The sequence below is a fragment of the Bufo bufo genome, chromosome 3 (genome assembly GCF_905171765.1).
Source record: "Bufo bufo chromosome 3, aBufBuf1.1, whole genome shotgun sequence".
NCBI lineage: Eukaryota > Metazoa > Chordata > Amphibia > Anura > Bufonidae > Bufo > Bufo bufo.
The window spans coordinates 583,117,928-583,135,038 of NC_053391.1; the positions used below are offsets into that span (position 1 = coordinate 583,117,928).

At 44.2% G+C, this 17,111-nt stretch overlaps 1 protein-coding gene across 1 annotated transcript in view; it reads left to right on the forward strand.

The window, feature by feature from the left end:
- Positions 1-14,057, forward strand: part of LOC120996096 (MYG1 exonuclease-like) — a 41,089-nt gene extending 27,032 nt beyond the window's left edge. Inside the window, exons 4-7 of the mRNA XM_040425801.1 lie at positions 4,256-4,405; positions 12,877-12,999; positions 13,133-13,314; positions 13,794-14,057. Of these exons, the coding sequence (XP_040281735.1) occupies positions 4,256-4,405; positions 12,877-12,999; positions 13,133-13,314; positions 13,794-13,953 (615 nt within the window). The 3' untranslated portion in view covers positions 13,954-14,057. The remainder of the gene's footprint in view (positions 1-4,255; positions 4,406-12,876; positions 13,000-13,132; positions 13,315-13,793) is intronic.
- The last annotated feature ends 3,054 nt before the right edge of the window (positions 14,058-17,111 follow it).

A 17,111-nucleotide genomic window follows, 5' to 3' on the forward strand; every position in this document is an offset into this window, starting at 1 on the left:
CCACCGGAAAGGCTGGGCATAAAAGCTTCCCGGGTTGGCGGATATAAATTGTGTGGCATACTGGTTGGTCTCTGCCACGACTAAGTCCAAGAGCTCCGCAGTCAAGAACAGCTCAAAAAATCCCAGGGCCGAACCGATTTGAGCCGTCTCAACCCGAACTCCAGACTGGGCGGTGAAAGGGGGAACTACAGGTGCGGCTGAAGTTGGTGACTGCCAATCAGGGTTTGCCAGCACCTCAGGGATTCTAGGGGCTCTACGGGCCTGTCTTTGCGGTGGCTGCGACGGGGTAACTAGTGCACGTGCCACCGTACCAGCTTCAACTGCCCTTCTGGTGCTCGCCACGTCACCATGTTGTACGGCAGTGCTGGTACTAGGTCCAGGGAGGGCTGCGCTGCTGGTGTATGCCTCACCACGTGATCCGGCAGCGACAGCCCCACTCTGCTGCTCTTGAAGCGGATCCTGCATAACCTGTGGTCTAGCGACATGGGGCCGGGTACGCCTGGTGCTGCCAGGGACCTCCACCTCCTCGTCCGAACTTTGGGTCAGAGAGCCACTGCTTTCCACAGGTTCATATTCTGACCCGCTAGATTCATCAGATGAGGGTTCCCACTCCTCATCCGACTGGGTCAGAATCCTGTAGGCCTCTTCAGAAGAATACCCCCTGTTTGACATTTTGGACTACTAAATTTAGGGGTATTCCCTGAGACTACCCAAGAAAAAAAGCAAACCTGTCTTACAAAGGGGAGGCTAGCGAAGTACCGGAGGCCGCTGCGGTTGATAAAAAATATCAAAACTGATTTTTTTATCGCCGCAGTGCGTGTAAAATGAATGTGCAGTGATCAAAAAATATATATTTTTTGTCACTGCGGTGGGGCGGGCGTGGGTGAACGCACGTGTGGGCGACCGATCAGGCCTGATCGGGCAAACACTGCGTTTTGGGTGGAGGGCGAACTAAAGTGACACTAATACTATTATAGATCTGACCGTGATCAGTTTTGATCACTTACAGATACTATAAAAGTACAAATGCTGATTAGCGATACGCTATTCAGCGAATATAAGTGACTGCGGTGCGGTGGGGTGGGCGCTAACTGACGCTAACTACCTAACCAAGGGGCCTAAACTATCCCTAAAACCTAACAGCCAATACTAGTGAAAAAAAAAAAGTGACAGTTTACACTGATCACTTTTTTTCCTTTCACTGGTGATTGACAGGGGCGATCAAAGGGGTGATCAAAGGGTTAATTGGGGTGCAGGGGGGTGATCTGGGGCTAAGGTGTAGTGTTGGTGCTACTCACAGTTCAGTCTGCTCCTGTGCTGGATCCAACCGACGAAAAGGACCAGCACAGGAGCAGAGAAGCCATATAACAGATCATATTTACTAATATGATCTGTTATATGGCTTGTGATTGGATTTTTTAAAAATCGCCAGCCTGCCAGCCAATGATCGTTGCTGGCAGGCTGGTGACTAACTTGTTCTTTAACTTTTGCCGGCCCGCGATGCGCATGCGCGGGCCGGCTTGGAGCGAAATCTCGCGTCTCGCGAGATGACGCGTATATGCGTGACTGTGCGCAGCGCTGCCACCTCCGGAACGCGAATCTGCGTTAGGCGGTCCGGAGGTGGTTAAAGCTGTGATGGCTAACCTCCGGCACTGCAGCTGTGGTAAAACTACAATTCCCGAGATGTACACCTGCTTGGCTGTGCTCAGAACTCCATAGAAATGAATAGAGCATGCTGGGAGTCGTAGTTTCACCACAGCTGGAGTGTCTGAGGTTAGCCATCACTGGCGATCTTCTTCTAGATCTCCCACCATTTTCTGTTAACCATAAATCTTGTAGAAAGTTGACTTTTATGGGATTCCTAGTTTTAATGAACATTTCAGGCTCTTCAAACTAATAGCATGCTTTTCAGCTATGGGTGGCGCTGCGACCAGAAGTGGTCATCTAGATTTCTGGTACACGGCTAACTAGAAACCTATGAATTTTTTTTATATATATATATATATATATATATATATATATATATATATATATATATATATATATATATATATATATACTGCTCAAAAAAATAAAGGGAACACTTAAACAACACAATGTAACTCCAAGTCAATCACACTTCTGTGAAATCAAACTGTCCACTTAGGAAGCAACACTGAGTGACAATCAATTTCACATGCTGTTGTGCAAATGGGATAGACAACAGGTGGAAATTATAGGCAATTAGCAAGACACCCCTGCTTCCTGGCTGATGTTTTGGTCACTTTTGAATGCTGCTGGTGCTTTCACTCTAGTGGTAGCATGAGACGGAGTCTACAACCCACACAAGTGGCTCAGGTAGTGCAGCTTATCCAGGATGGCACATCAATGCGAGCTGTGGCAAGAAGGTTTGCTGTGTCTGTCAGCGTAGTGTCCAGAGCATGGAGGCGCTACCAGGAGACAGGCCAGTACATAAGGAGACGTGGAGGAGGCCGTAGGAGGGCAACAACCCAGCAGCAGGACCGCTACCTCCGCCTTTGTGCAAGGAGGAACAGGAGGAGCACTGCCAGAGCCCTGAAAAATGACCTCCAGCAGGCCACAAATGTGCATGTGTCTGCTCAAACAGTCAGAAACAGACTCCATGAGGGTGATATGAGGGCCCGACGTCCACAGGTGGGGGTTGTGCTTACAGCCCAACACTGTGCAGGACGTTTGGCATTTGCCAGAAAACACAAAGATTGGCAAATTCGCCACTGGCGCCCTGTGCTCTTCACAGATGAAAGCAGGTTCACACTGAGCACATGTGACAGACGTGACAGAGTCTGGAGATGCCGTGGAGAACGTTCTGCTGCCTGCAACATCCTCCAGCATGACCGGTTTGGCATTAGGTCAGTAATGGTGTGGGATGGCATTTCTTTGGAGGGCCGCACAGCCCTCCATGTGCTCGCCAGAGGTAGCCTGACTGCCATTAGGTACCGAGATGAGATCCTCAGACCCCTTGTGAGACCATATGCTGGTGCGGTTGGCCCTGGGTTCCTCCTAATGCAGGACAATGCTAGACCTCATGTGGCTGGAGTGTGTCAGCAGTTCCTGCAAGACAAAGGCATTGATGCTATGGACTGGCCCGCCCGTTCCCCAGACCTGAATCCAATTGAGCACATCTGGGACATCACGTCTCGCTCTATCCACCAACGTCACGTTGCACCACAGACTGTCCAGGAGTTGGCAGATGCTTTAGTCCAGGTCTGGGAGGAGATCCCTCAGGAGACCGTCCGCCACCTCATCAGGAGCATGCACAGGCGTTGTATGGAGGTCATACAGGCATGTGGAGGCCACACACACTACTGAGCCTCATTTTGACTTGTTTTAAGGACATTACATCAAAGTTGGATCAGCCTGTAGTGTGTTTTTCCACTTTAATTTCGAGGGTGACTCCAAATCCAGACCTCCATGGGTTAAAAAATCCGATTTCCATATTTTTTTTTTTTTGTGTGATTTTGTTGTCGGCACATTCAACTATGTAAAGAACAAAGTATTTCAGAAGAATATTTAATTAACTCAGATCTAGGATGTGTTATTTTTGTGTTCCCTTTATTTTTTTGAGCAGTATATATATGTGTGTGTGTGTGTGTGTATGTATGTGTGTGTGTGTGTGTGTGTGTGTATATATATATATATATATATATATATATATATATATATATATATATATATATATATATTATATAAAAAAAAATTCCTGTCGGATGCGGACCAATTTAATAGGGCTGCAAAAGATGTGGACAGCACTCCTCAGGGACAGGGCATTCTCAAAAATATAGAACATGTCTTATTCTTGTCCACATTACCGACAAGGATAGGACTGTTCTATTATGGTCTGGACCTTCCGTTCCGCAAAATGCAGATCTGCAATTTGCGGACTGCAAAACTGGCAACGAGCGTGTGCATGAGCTCCAAGGCAGTCTTTACAATCCATCCTGCAGTGTCTGTCTGAGGTTTCCTAATTTTGGACATATGAGTTGAATTTTTCTTGCAAGTTATGGACCCATTTGGGGACCAAGCCATCAGATGAGCTCTGGCTGTGTATTGTAATACATAGAAGCTACAGAAGCCAAGAGGTCGAAAATATGTTTAAAAAAATAAAAATTACAAATATGACTTTTGTAGAGAAACTACATGCCTTTCAGTAAAGAAAATGCCCCAAAAGTGTCCGTGCTCTTTAAAGAAGTCAATACGTGGATGTATTGTGTAAATCTTTAATATTTCTATTTCCTAGATGTATGAGAACTTTGTTGAAGAAATCGATGCTATAGACAATGGAGTATCCCAGTTTGATGGGGAGCAGAGATACAACATTACCACCAACCTGAGCTCCCGAGTTGGACATCTCAACCCACGCTGGAATGAACCTGATCAGGACACAGAAGTAATGGCTCATGGGGTTGCTTTGGTTAATTGAGCAATAAGACGGATACCACTAAGGACCTGCGATTGTGGTTACGTTTCCTAGAATCTCTCGTGTGTATTTGGGATGCTGCATTCCTCGATATATATATATATATTCTCTATTCTGTCTTCATTGCAATGAGTGCATTTAGCATCTGTTCACATGCCCTGAGCGTATCATTCACTGTGTGCTCAAAATCACCATTGTATGTGCAGTGTTTTAGATTGCTGCCACATGTACTTTTTTTCTGTGTGAATTTTTTTTTTTGCCCAAAAACATTCAGTTGTAGTGATTTTTAGGTGTTTTTGTGAGATGTACACCCCACAAAATAATTACTTCCCCTGTAGTGCATTATACAAAAATTGCTGCTGAAGACAGGTGCTCGGTGGGGTTGCCAGGGACCCCAGAGGATAAGTCGTCAACATGTAGACACTGGAAAATCTAGTTTTGGTTGTATCCATATCAAAAGATGATGGGTTTTTTTGGGAAATCTTTTATCACTAAGGGCCGTTACACTTGGCATCGGGAGCATTAAAAGATGTCCCTGGAGCCTAAATGTTAAAAGGGTTGTGCTAGTTATCCTAAAAGCTGCCAATAATACCTTAAAGGGGTTATCCAATGACTAATTTAAAAAATAAAAATCGGACATCCTATAGTACACGACAGTCTCTTTCTAACAAAGCTAGAACCAGTCCTGTACCTCACATGGATCCAGATATCTCCCCATTCATTGCTCTGCTAGATTTATATCAAGCTGGCAGCTCAGGGGAGTGTCTTTTCTGCTGCAGCTCAGGGGGCGTGTCCATGCTCTCCCTATCACAGCTCAGGAGGCAGTTGAAGGATGAAACTGAGCATGTGCGGCCATCTCAGTGAGCAGGTCAAAGAAATAAGAAAAAAAAAAATGCAGGTGACGCTATACAGATGCATTTTATTGAGTAACTGAGTGGCTATCACTAAAATAAAGTGGCCTAAGTGGGAGGAAATGCTCAAAAACCCCCAAACACTGTAGCGTGTTTATAACCGGGGGAGCAATTCCTCCGCATGTGATCCATTGCTAGCGGTAATCCCCAGCAAAAAATGCTTACAGTGGAGGATGTCGCAGCGGACCATATGAACCACAAGGCATCCTACACAAGATGGAGTAGTGTGTGGATGAAAATATACAAATACATAGATTACTGCAAGGAGGTGCACCACAATGTTATGCAACTGACAACACTGGCTAATCCCTCAAGCTGATGTTAAAAACGGAGACTTTAGCTAATGTATTCCAGTTAGGAACACAATGGAGCCCTTCTGCACCACAGTCAAGGTATCTCAGTGTGGCATGGGTCCTACCACTAGACTACCTATGGTGTGTGAACACTGAATGGTGCTAAGATCTAACTCACAGCCAAGCTCCCACATACCTCCATAGTGAGATCACTCATGCAGTGGGAGAAGAGATAGGGCTGCAAGCTCCACCTATAACTGGGGATTGCCGATAGCAACGGATCACATGCGGAGGAATTGCTCCCGTTTATAAACACGCCACAGTGTTTGGGTTTTTGAGCATTTCCTCCCATATTGGGCCACTTTATTTCAGTAATTTTTCTTGATATGTTTACAATGTGCCATTGTGTACTGCTGGTAGCATTCTGTTGCACCTGGTAGCCTGTGTCACATGGCCTGTTATAGGGGGGCTTGCAGCCCTATCCCTTCTCCCACTGCATGAGTGATCTCACTATGGAGGTATGTGGGAGCTTGGCTGTGAGTTAGATCTTAGCACCAGTCAGTGTTCACACACCGTAGGTAGTCTAGTGGTAGGACCCATGCCACACTGAGATACCTTGACTGTGTTGCAAAAAGGGCTCCGATGTGTTCCTGGCTGGAATACATTGGCTAAAGTCTCAGTTTTTAACATCAGCCTGAGGGATTAGCCAGTGTTGTCAGCTGCATATCATTGTGGTGCACCTTTTGCAGTGATAACTCGGTGGCTATACTACATTTATTATTACATGCAATTACAAAAGTATTCAGGTGCTGGTTTGAAAACTGTACAATATTTTTTGTGGGACAACCTCTTTAACCACCTCCGGACCGCCTAACGCAGGATCGCGTTCCGGAGGTGGCAGCGCTGCGCACAGTCACGCATATACGCGTCATCTCGCGAGACGCGAGATTTCCTGTGAACGCGCGCACACAGGCGCGCGCGCTCACAGGAACGGAAGGTAAGAGAGTTGATCTCCAGCCTGCCAGCGGCGATCGTTCGCTGGCAGGCTGGAGATGTGTTTTTTTTTAACCCCTAACAGGTATATTAGACGCTGTTTTGATAACAGCGTCTAATATACCTGCTACCTGGTCCTCTGGTGGTCCCCTTTGTTTGGATCGACCACCAGAGGACACAGGTAGCTCAGTAAAGTAGCACCAAGCACCACTACACTACACTACACCCCCCCCCCATCACTTATTAACCCCTTATTAGCCCCTGATCACCCCTAATCACCCCTGATCACCCCATATAGACTCCCTGATCACCCCCCTGTCATTGATTACCCCCCTGTCATTGATCAACCCCCTGTAAAGCTCCATTCAGACGTCCGCATGATTTTTACGGATCCACTGATAGATGGATCGGATCCGCAAAACGCATCCGGACGTCTGAATGAAGCCTTACAGGGGCATGATCAATGACTGTGGTGATCACCCCATATAGACTCCCTGATCACCCCCCTGTCATTGATTACCCCCCTGTCATTGATTACCCCCCTGTAAAGCTCCATTCAGATGTCCGCATGATTTTTACGGATGCACTGATACATGGATCGGATCCGCAAAACGCATCCGGTCGTCTGAATGAAGCCTTACAGGGGCATGATCAATGACTGTGGTGATCACCCCCCTGTCATTGATTACCCCCCTGTAAAGCTCCATTCAGATGTCCGCATGATTTTTACGGATGCACTGATAGATGGATCGGATCCGCAAAACGCATCCGGACGTCTGAATGAAGCCTTACAGGGGCATGATCAATGACTGTGGTGATCACCCCATATAGACTCCCTGATCACCCCCCTGTCATTGATTACCCCCCTGTCATTGATTACCCCCCTGTAAAGCTCCATTCAGATGTCCGCATGATTTTTACGGATGCACTGATAGATGGATCGGATCCGCAAAACGCATCCGGACGTCTGAATGAAGCCTTACAGGGGCATGATCAATGACTGTGGTGATCACCCCATATAGACTCCCTGATCACCCCCCTGTAAAGCTCCATTCAGATGTCCGCATGATTTTTACGGATGCACTGATACATGGATCGGATCCGCAAAACGCATCCGGTCGTCTGAATGAAGCCTTACAGGGGCATGATCAATGACTGTGGTGATCACCCCCCCTGTCATTGATTACCCCCCTGTAAAGCTCCATTCAGATGTCCGCATGATTTTTACGGATGCACTGATAGATGGATCCGATCCGCAAAACGCATCCGGACGTCTGAATGAAGCCTTACAGGGGCATGATCAATGACTGTGGTGATCACCCCATATAGACTCCCTGATCACCCCCCTGTCATTGATCACCCCCCTGTCATTGATTACCCCCCTGTAAAGCTCCATTCAGATGTCCGCATGATTTTTACGGATGCACTGATAGATGGATCCGATCCGCAAAACGCATCCGGACGTCTGAATGAAGCCTTACAGGGGCATGATCAATGACTGTGGTGATCACCCCATATAGACTCCCTGATCACCCCCCTGTCATTGATCACCCCCCCTGTCATTGATCAACCCCCCTGTCATTGATCACCCCCCTGTCATTTATCACCCCCCTGTCATTTATCACCCCCCTGTCATTTATCACCCCCCTGTCATTTATCACCCCCCTGTCATTTAGCACCCCTCTGTAAGGCTCCATTCAGATATTTTTTTGGCCCAAGTTAGCAGAATTTTTTTTTTTTTTTCTTACAAAGTCTCATATTCCACTAACTTGTGTCAAAAAATAAAATCTCACATGAACTCACCATACCCCTCACGGAATCCAAATGCGTAAAATTTTTTAGACATTTATATTCCAGACTTCTTCTCACGCTTTAGGGCCCCTAGAATGCCAGGGCAGTATAAATACCCCACATGTGACCCCATTTCGGAAAGAAGACACCCCCAGGTATTCCGTGAGGGGCATATTGAGTCCATGAAAGATTGAAATTTTTGTCCCAAGTTAGCGGAACGGGAGACTTTGTGAGAAAAAAATTAAAAATATCAATTTCCGCTAACTTGTGCCAAAAAAAAAAAATTTCTATGAACTCGCCATGCCCCTCATTGAATACCTTGGGGTGTCTTCTTTCCAAAATGGGGTCACATGTGGGGTATTTATACTGCCCTGGCATTCTAGGGGCCCCAAAGCGTGAGAAGAAGTCTGGTATCCAAATGTCTAAAAATGCCCTCCTAAAAGGAATTTGGGCACCTTTGCGCATCTAGGCTGCAAAAAAGTGTCACACATCTGGTATCGCCGTACTCAGGAGAAGTTGGGGAATGTGTTTTGGGGTGTCATTTTACATATACCCATGCTGGGTGAGAGAAATATCTTGGTCAAATGCCAACTTTGTATAAAAAAATGGGAAAAGTTGTCTTTTGCCAAGATATTTCTCTCACCCAGCATGGGTATATGTAAAATGACACCCCAAAACACATTCCCCAACTTCTCCTGAATACGGCGATACCACATGTGTGACACTTTTTTGCAGCCTAGGTGGGCAAAGGGGCCCATATTCCAAAGAGCACCTTTAGGATTTCACAGGTCATTTACCTACTTACCACACATTAGGGCCCCTGGAAAATGCCAGGGCAGTATAACTACCCCACAAGTGACCCCATTTTGGAAAGAAGACACCCCAAGGTATTCTGTGAGGGGCATGGCGAGTTCCTAGAATTTTTTATTTTTTGTCACAAGTTAGTGGAAAATGCTTATTTTTTTTTTTTTTTTTTTTTTCATACAAAGTCTCATATTCCACTAACTTGTGACAAAAAATAAAAACTTCCATGAACTCACTTTGCCCATCAGCGAATACCTTGGGGTCTCTTCTTTCCAAAATGGGGTCACTTGTGGGGTAGTTATACTGCCCTGGCATTCTAGGGGCCCAAATGTGTGGTAAGGAGTTTGAAATCAAATTCTGTAAAAAATGACCTGTGAAATCCGAAAGGTGCTCTTTTGAATATGGGCCCCTTTGCCCACCTCGGCTGCAAAAAAGTGTCACACATCTGGTATCTCCGTAATCGGGAGAAGTTGGGGAATGTGTTTTGGGGTGTCATTTTACATATACCCATGCTGGGTGAGAGAAATATCTTGGCAAAAGACAACTTTTCCCATTTTTTTATACAAAGTTGGCATTTGACCAAGATATTTATCTCACCCAGCATGGGTATATGTAAAAAGACACCCCAAAACACATTCCTCAACTTCTCCTGAATACAGAGATACCAGATGTGTGACACTTTTTTGCAGCCTAGGTGGGCAAAGGGGCCCACATTCCAAAGAGCACCTTTCGGATTTCACAGGTCATTTACCTACTTACCACACATTTGGGCCCCTAGAATGCCAGGGCAGTATAACTACCACACAAGTGACCCCATTTTGGAAAGAAGAGACCCCAAGGTATTCGCTGATGGGCATAGTGAGTTCATGGAAGTTTTTATTTTTTGTCACAAGTTTGTGGAATATGAGACTTTGTATGAAAAAAAAAAAAAAAAAAAAAAAATCATCATTTTCCACTAACTTGTGACAAAAAATAAAAAATTCTAGGAACTCGCCATGCCCCTCACGGAATACCTTGGGGTGTCTTCTTTCCAAAATGGGGTCACTTGTGGGGTAGTTATACTGCCCTGGTATTCTAGGGGCCCAAATGTGTGGTAAGGAGTTTGAAATCAAATTCAGGAAAAAATGAGGAGTGAAATCCGAAAGGTGCTCTTTGGAATATGGGCCCCTTTGCCCACCTAGGCTGCAAAAAAGTGTCACACATCTGGTATCCCCGTACTCAGGAGAAGTTGAGGAATGTGTTTTGGGGTGTCTTTTTACATATACCCATGCTGGGTGAGATAAATATCTTGGTCAAATGACAACTTTGTATAAAAAAATGGGAAAAGTTGTCTTTTGCCAAGATATTTCTCTCACCCAGCATGGGTATATATAAAATGACACCCCAAAACACATTCCCCACCTTCTCCTGAGTACGGAGATACCAGATGTGTGACACTTTTTTGCAGCCTAGGTGGGCAAAGGGGCCCATATTCCAAAGAGCACCTTTCGGATTTCACAGGTCATTTTTTACAGAATTTGATTTCAAACTCCTTACCATACATTTGGGCCCCTAGAATGCCAGGGCAGTATAACTACCCCACAAGTGACCCCATTTTGGAAAGAAGAGACCCCAAGGTATTCGCTGATGGGCATAGTGAGTTCATAGAAGTTTTTATTTTTTGTCACAAGTTAGTGGAATATGAGACTTTGTAAGGAAAAAAAAAAAAAAAAAAAAAATCATCATTTTCCGCTAACTTGTGACAAAAAATAAAAAGTTCTATGAACTCACTATGCCCATCAGCGAATACCTTAGGGTGTGTACTTTCAGAAATGGGGTCATTTGTGGGGTGTTTGTACTGTCTGGGCATTGTAGAACCTCAGGAAACATGACAGGTGCTCAGAAAGTCAGAGCTGCTTCAAAAAGCGGAAATTCACATTTTTGTACCATAGTTTGTAAACGCTATAACTTTTACCCAAACCATTTTTTTTTTACCCAAACATTTTTTTTTTATCAAAGACATGTAGAACTATAAATTTAGAGCAAAATTTCTATATGGATGTCGTTTTTTTTGCAAAATTTTACAACTGAAAGTGAAAAATGTCATTTTTTTGCAAAAAAATCGTTAAATTTCGATTAATAACAAAAAAAGTAAAAATGTCAGCAGCAATGAAATACCACCAAATGAAAGCTCTATTAGTGAGAAGAAAAGGAGGTAAAATTCATTTGGGTGGTAAGTTGCATGACCGAGCAATAAACGGTGAAAGTAGTGTAGGTCAGAAGTGTAAAAAGTGGCCTGGTCTTTCAGGGTGTTTAAGCACTGGGGGCTGAGGTGGTTAAAATAACTGGGGGAGACCTGATATCTGCGTTGAGAATCAGACAAGTGTGATTACCTCCACAGGTCCAGCCACGCAGGTATAGACAACCCCTTTAAGACATTTACTATTCTGCGTTGGTCAAATTTAGGGATCACTCAGACAACCCCTTTAATGGCCTCCAGGACTTCCAGTGGTCAGTGCAGTGAAGGGCCTACAGGGTCCCTGCATGTTCTTCATTGTGCTTATCGGTAGGGGATCGGGAGGCTATTGGTATTTAAAGGGCTATTCTGGTTATATAAAGTTATCCCCTATACACGGGACAGGGGATAACAATTGGTTCAGATGAACCGACAGGTTGGTTGGGCTTGTGCTCAGCTGCGCCATTCATTTCTGTGGTAGTTTTAGAGATGGCTGAGCGCTGTACTCCGCCATCTTCAAAACTGCCATAGAAATTAATGGAGTAGCCGTGCGACTGGCTGTTCTGATCATTTCAGGGTCTCCACTGTGTATGGAACCCCCATTCATGTGATCGGTGGGGGTCCAGGCAGTAACAATCCCACCAATCTGTTAGCCCCTATCCTGTGGATAGGGGATAACTTTATATAACAGAACTACTCCTTTAAAGGGAACCTGTCATCAACTTAATGCTGGCCGTACTGTGGGCAGTATAAAGTAGTGACAGGAATGCTGATGTCAGCGGTCTGTCACTCATTAGCTAAAAGTAAGTGGTGCCGAGAACCAGCATCATCATCATCATTGCAGCCCAGGCCTTGAAAAGAGTTAAATCTACCTGAGAAGAGTCCTGGTTATACATGAATTCCTGCTCTCCTGCCCATCTGCTGATGACTGACAGGCTTCTACCTAGTTGTCTCCCTTTCTCTCTAGGAGAGAACTGCCAATCATCAGCAGATGGGTGAGAGAGCAGGAGATTATGGATAACCAGGACTCTTCTCAGGTAGATCTGACTCTTTTCAAGGCCCAGTCTGCAATGATTATGATGCTGGTTCTCAGCAACCACTTACATTTAGCTGATCAGTGACACACCGCTGACATCAGCATTTCTGTCACTACTTTATACTGCCCTCAGTGCGGTCAGCGTACAGTTGATGACAGGTTCCCTTTAAATTTCTCAGTAAGACTTACTAACAATGTCCTGGCGGATCTCGGAGATGTAGATGAGAACATGGCAGTATTTTCTACACATCGTGTTGTATTCTAAGCTGTGGGAGTATTTTGTGACTGGTTTCTTCTTAATGTACATGGCGCTTATGTGGAGGAAATGGCATAAGTTGTACAACTTTGAACATGCAGCTCGCATTGTAATGTGTATTCTCACAAATTTACTTTTGTAGGCTGGATTTAAGAAGGCGATGGAACTGGCAGGGACAGAGTTTGTGTCACGCTTGGACTTTTACCACCGTTCTTGGCTGCCGGCTCGATCTTTGGTGGAAGAAGCCATCAGACAGCGATTCCAGGTTCAGTAGCCGTGATTGATTTTAGCCTCCGCATTTTGGAACAGAGACCAATCCTGAGCATAGTGACAGTGTACTTGTCTCTGGTCTGCCTCTAGGGGCAGTAATGTGCAGTGACAACTGCTGTCTCTTACAGGCGGATGGCAGTGGAGAAGTGGTGATCTTGGCCCAAGGTGGATGCCCATGGAAGGAGCACTTATTCCAAGTGGAAAAAGAAATCAATCTGGAGAAACAAATTAAATACGTGATCTATCCAGATCAGAGCGCTAAGTGGAGGGTGCAGTGTGTTCCCACAGGTCCCAACACCTTTCAGAATCGGTTAGTAGTAATTAGGATAATTCAATTTGGTTATGGGGCATTATATTCTTCTAGATAAAGGAATTGCATAAATAACAGGATCACAAATACTCGTAATTAACTTACCTTAAGGGTCCATTCACATGTCCACATCTGTCCCCATTCATTCTCTATGGGGACAGAAAAGATGCGGACAGCACAGTGTTCTGTCCGCATCCGCATTTCCGTGCCACGGCCCTGAACTTCCGGGCCGCGGCTTTCTGAGCATGTATTCTGTTCACAGAGGGGTCCTTTAAGAGGGAAAAATGGGCTTTACTTATTCTAAAAATCACATTGTTAGATTTTTTTGGTCATTTGGTGTAATTTACATTTTTGTTTCTAGATGATAGTCTCATTGAAATGTAAGAGAATAGTTGATGGTTTTCTAGAAGAATCAGATGTCCTGTTTCCTTGTTCTTTTTGGGGAAAATTGGCAAATCCTTTCTTGTACTCTTCTCTAGGCTTTCTCTACCAGAGGATTGGCGTGGTCTTCGAGCAGATGATCTCTCCTCCATTAGTGGCATTCCTGGTTGCATCTTTGTTCATGCCAGCGGTTTCATCGGTGGAAACGAGACACAGGAAGGTGCTCTGGAGATGGCACGGAAAGCATTGACGTCCTAGAGTTGTTACTACGTAGGATACAGCCAACTGTACCATTCAATGCGGAAAAATCTACAATTTGTATTTATACCATGTGGCATCACTAAATATTTTTGTATTGACCATGTTGTGTGACTGTTCATGTACATGCACAACCTGAGGCACTCAACAGGATAGTCGGTCACAGTAGCCCTTTTTGACCCTTGGGATGGGTTTGTTTAAACACGGGCATAGTTACTAGCACCGAACCATACGTTTAATGTATATGCTGAGAAAAGTTAGCCATTGGCCCCTAGTTCAGCCAGTGGAGGCCAAGAGGGGTGGTATGTCGGCTTACTTTTTTTCAGTTGTATAGTAAAGCACGGCAGGCTGCACTTTCTTATATAAACAGAAGGCTGAGATGTATGTCGAGAGCACATAGGAGCGGTTTACTAATCCTATAGACAGTGGAAACTGTCAGTGACACGCACCAAATTCATCCCAGGGGCTCAGGCTAGATAACAAATGTGGTGCAGGGATAGGCACTTTTTTTTCTCTAACTTTATCAACTATTGGTTGGCTTACTTTGCAGCAATATTTCATGTAGATTTTGTATCTTTGTACATGACGCTTTGGTGAGCTTGGTGCAGTATTTTTTAGATTTATTTTTTTCCTCTTCTGCAGTTCACAACATCCAATTTAAAAAGTTTTTATAGGCTGTAAATAGTATATAAATGATAGAAGTTGAGGATCCATGCTCTCGGCACACCCAGGAAGAAAGAAAATCTATTTTTTCTACTTTCTTGTCTTCTAAAGTGTATATACGAGCAGTATGCTCATTTCTGCACCTATACATCAGCACATATCTGAGGCGATACTACATAGGACCCATCCACCCGGGCAGCTCAGTAGTTTGCACTGATGTCCTTGGTCAGATTCAAACCAAAGACCAGCCCTACAAGGCAACATCTGCATGGAATTTGGGTGTTCTCCACATGTTTGGAGCGTGGGAGGAAACTCATACAAAGACATATTGATAGGGAACTTAAATTGTGAGCATCCTTTGAAACAGCAAGTAAGTCTGTAAAGCCTTGTTGTCTGTCAGCGCTGTATAAGTGAATAAAATAAAAACTAGATATTACGAGCAGGAAGGGGAGCATCACTCACCTCTGCTTGTAGATGCTGACTACACATGTATGTCCTATTTCACAGGGTTTGACTGTAACAAATGGGTACTGGATGAAACGGAAAAAATCATTTACTAAATTGGTCTTTAGCTATGTCTTTTCTGTAAACCCATATTTAAAATTATTTCCAGGTATGGGACCTTGGTAAAGGGCATTGTCCTGCCGTAACAACTTCAAATATGTGAGACTAACTTCTTTATGGGGCAATATTACTTTAGTTGGTGGTATAACTATAGGGGTTACAACTGGGCCTCAGTCCTGGGGGCCATACCAGGTCCTAGCACACAGACTCTTGATGCTGGCTGGCTTCTGCAGTACGCAGCCCTGCAGGGTGAGCGAATGTGAGGTCACAGGGGTAGCTTACAAACTGAGGCTTGCTCTTGGTACTCAGTTTTTATATACCCCGGGCAGGTGTACAGCAGTGATGGAGAAGCTGGCACATGGATACTCTGGGGCACTCTCTGTGTATAGGGACCAGGCCAGGTGGTAGGTGAGGTGCCCTGGCTGTTGTAGGTTTATTGTGCCTGTGGCAAGATCCCTTAAAGTTCGTGACGCCGGTAACGGTGGCACACCGATTTGTTGTAGGAATAATTGAGGTACACAAAGTTGCAGTGAACCAGAACGTCTTTTAACTGAACAGTTCAACTATATACAGTCTTTAGTTAGTTCCATAGGTAAAAGGTTGGTAACAGGCAGGCTTCACATAAATGGCAGGCAAAGTCTTTGCAAGATACTCAGAGGGAATAACACTTACAGATCAGGCTGCACTTTTCCTCAGATCCTGTCTGGCTTTCTCCAAGGCCTGTATGCCCTATTGCTGGCTTTATCCTTGGGTAGGGAAAACCTTCCTCTGTTATAAATCCTCTTGCTGTAAATATCCTTCTGCCCTTCAGCTTTCTACTTGGCTGGAATACAGTGGCTCTGCTCTGTACTTTTTTAAGGTGCTAGATATCTTCAGGAGGCAAACCCTTCTCCTGGAGGCAAGCTGGGAGCTGTCGGGTATATAAAGCAAATGCTTTATATAAAGATTTAAAAAATAATAATTTAGCGGATCAAAATAAAAATTATGCAAACGATATTGATCTGGGAGATGGACATAATCATCTCAAAACGAGTTCGATCAAGAACCTGATTATTTTGTGCAATCAGTAAAACAGGGTACAAGCGTCTATGCAAAAATATAGATGGTTTATTATACAATAGTTTACAATACAATCAAAAATGAATCAACATAAATTTCAATAATATACAATGATATGCAGTACCCAGAATTCACCACTATATGATGCCAGCAAAACAATACTCAACCAACACAAGAATATTATGCAATACAGCTTTAAATTTGTGAGAGATATACAATCAATGGATTATGCGGAAAACTCAATCAAGAAGATGACAGATACGAGCCCTTGCTCCACCAAAAATGATGACCAAACTCAGATAATCGTAGTATTGCAACAAAACTTATAAATTATTGGCTTGATGTCAAACTAGGGAGTATAAAGATTCCCAACAGAGAGTTTCTCCAGTATTATCCCTTTTATTCAGTTATATGCATCGTAACTGAAACAAGAGAGAATACTGATGTGGCAACTAACGTTACACGTCCGCAAATGAGCGGGTATTTGACTAAGTATCAAGCCAATTAATTTAGATCAATACTACATAAAACAAAAATATACATTACCCAAGGGTCAAGTGATGTGCAGAGTCTTGGGGCAGTCAGCTCTCAAGAGTTTTTCCTGATAATCCAAATGATTCTCCAGAGATCTATAATCCAAATGTGTTTATTTGTTTGTTTGTTTTTTCTTTCTTTTCCCCTTCCTCCTTTTTTTTCTGGTAACTGGTTTCTTAACCCAAAACTTATCAGATGAACACGCCCTCCGAGTTTGGAACTTCCAATCATTGTTGGATGGGTGTGTGCATTGATAAGGAGCCTGACGTCATAATACTACCCAGAATGCACTTTTGCTACTGATGTAGTATTAACTGCTCATATCTAGGTGGCACTGT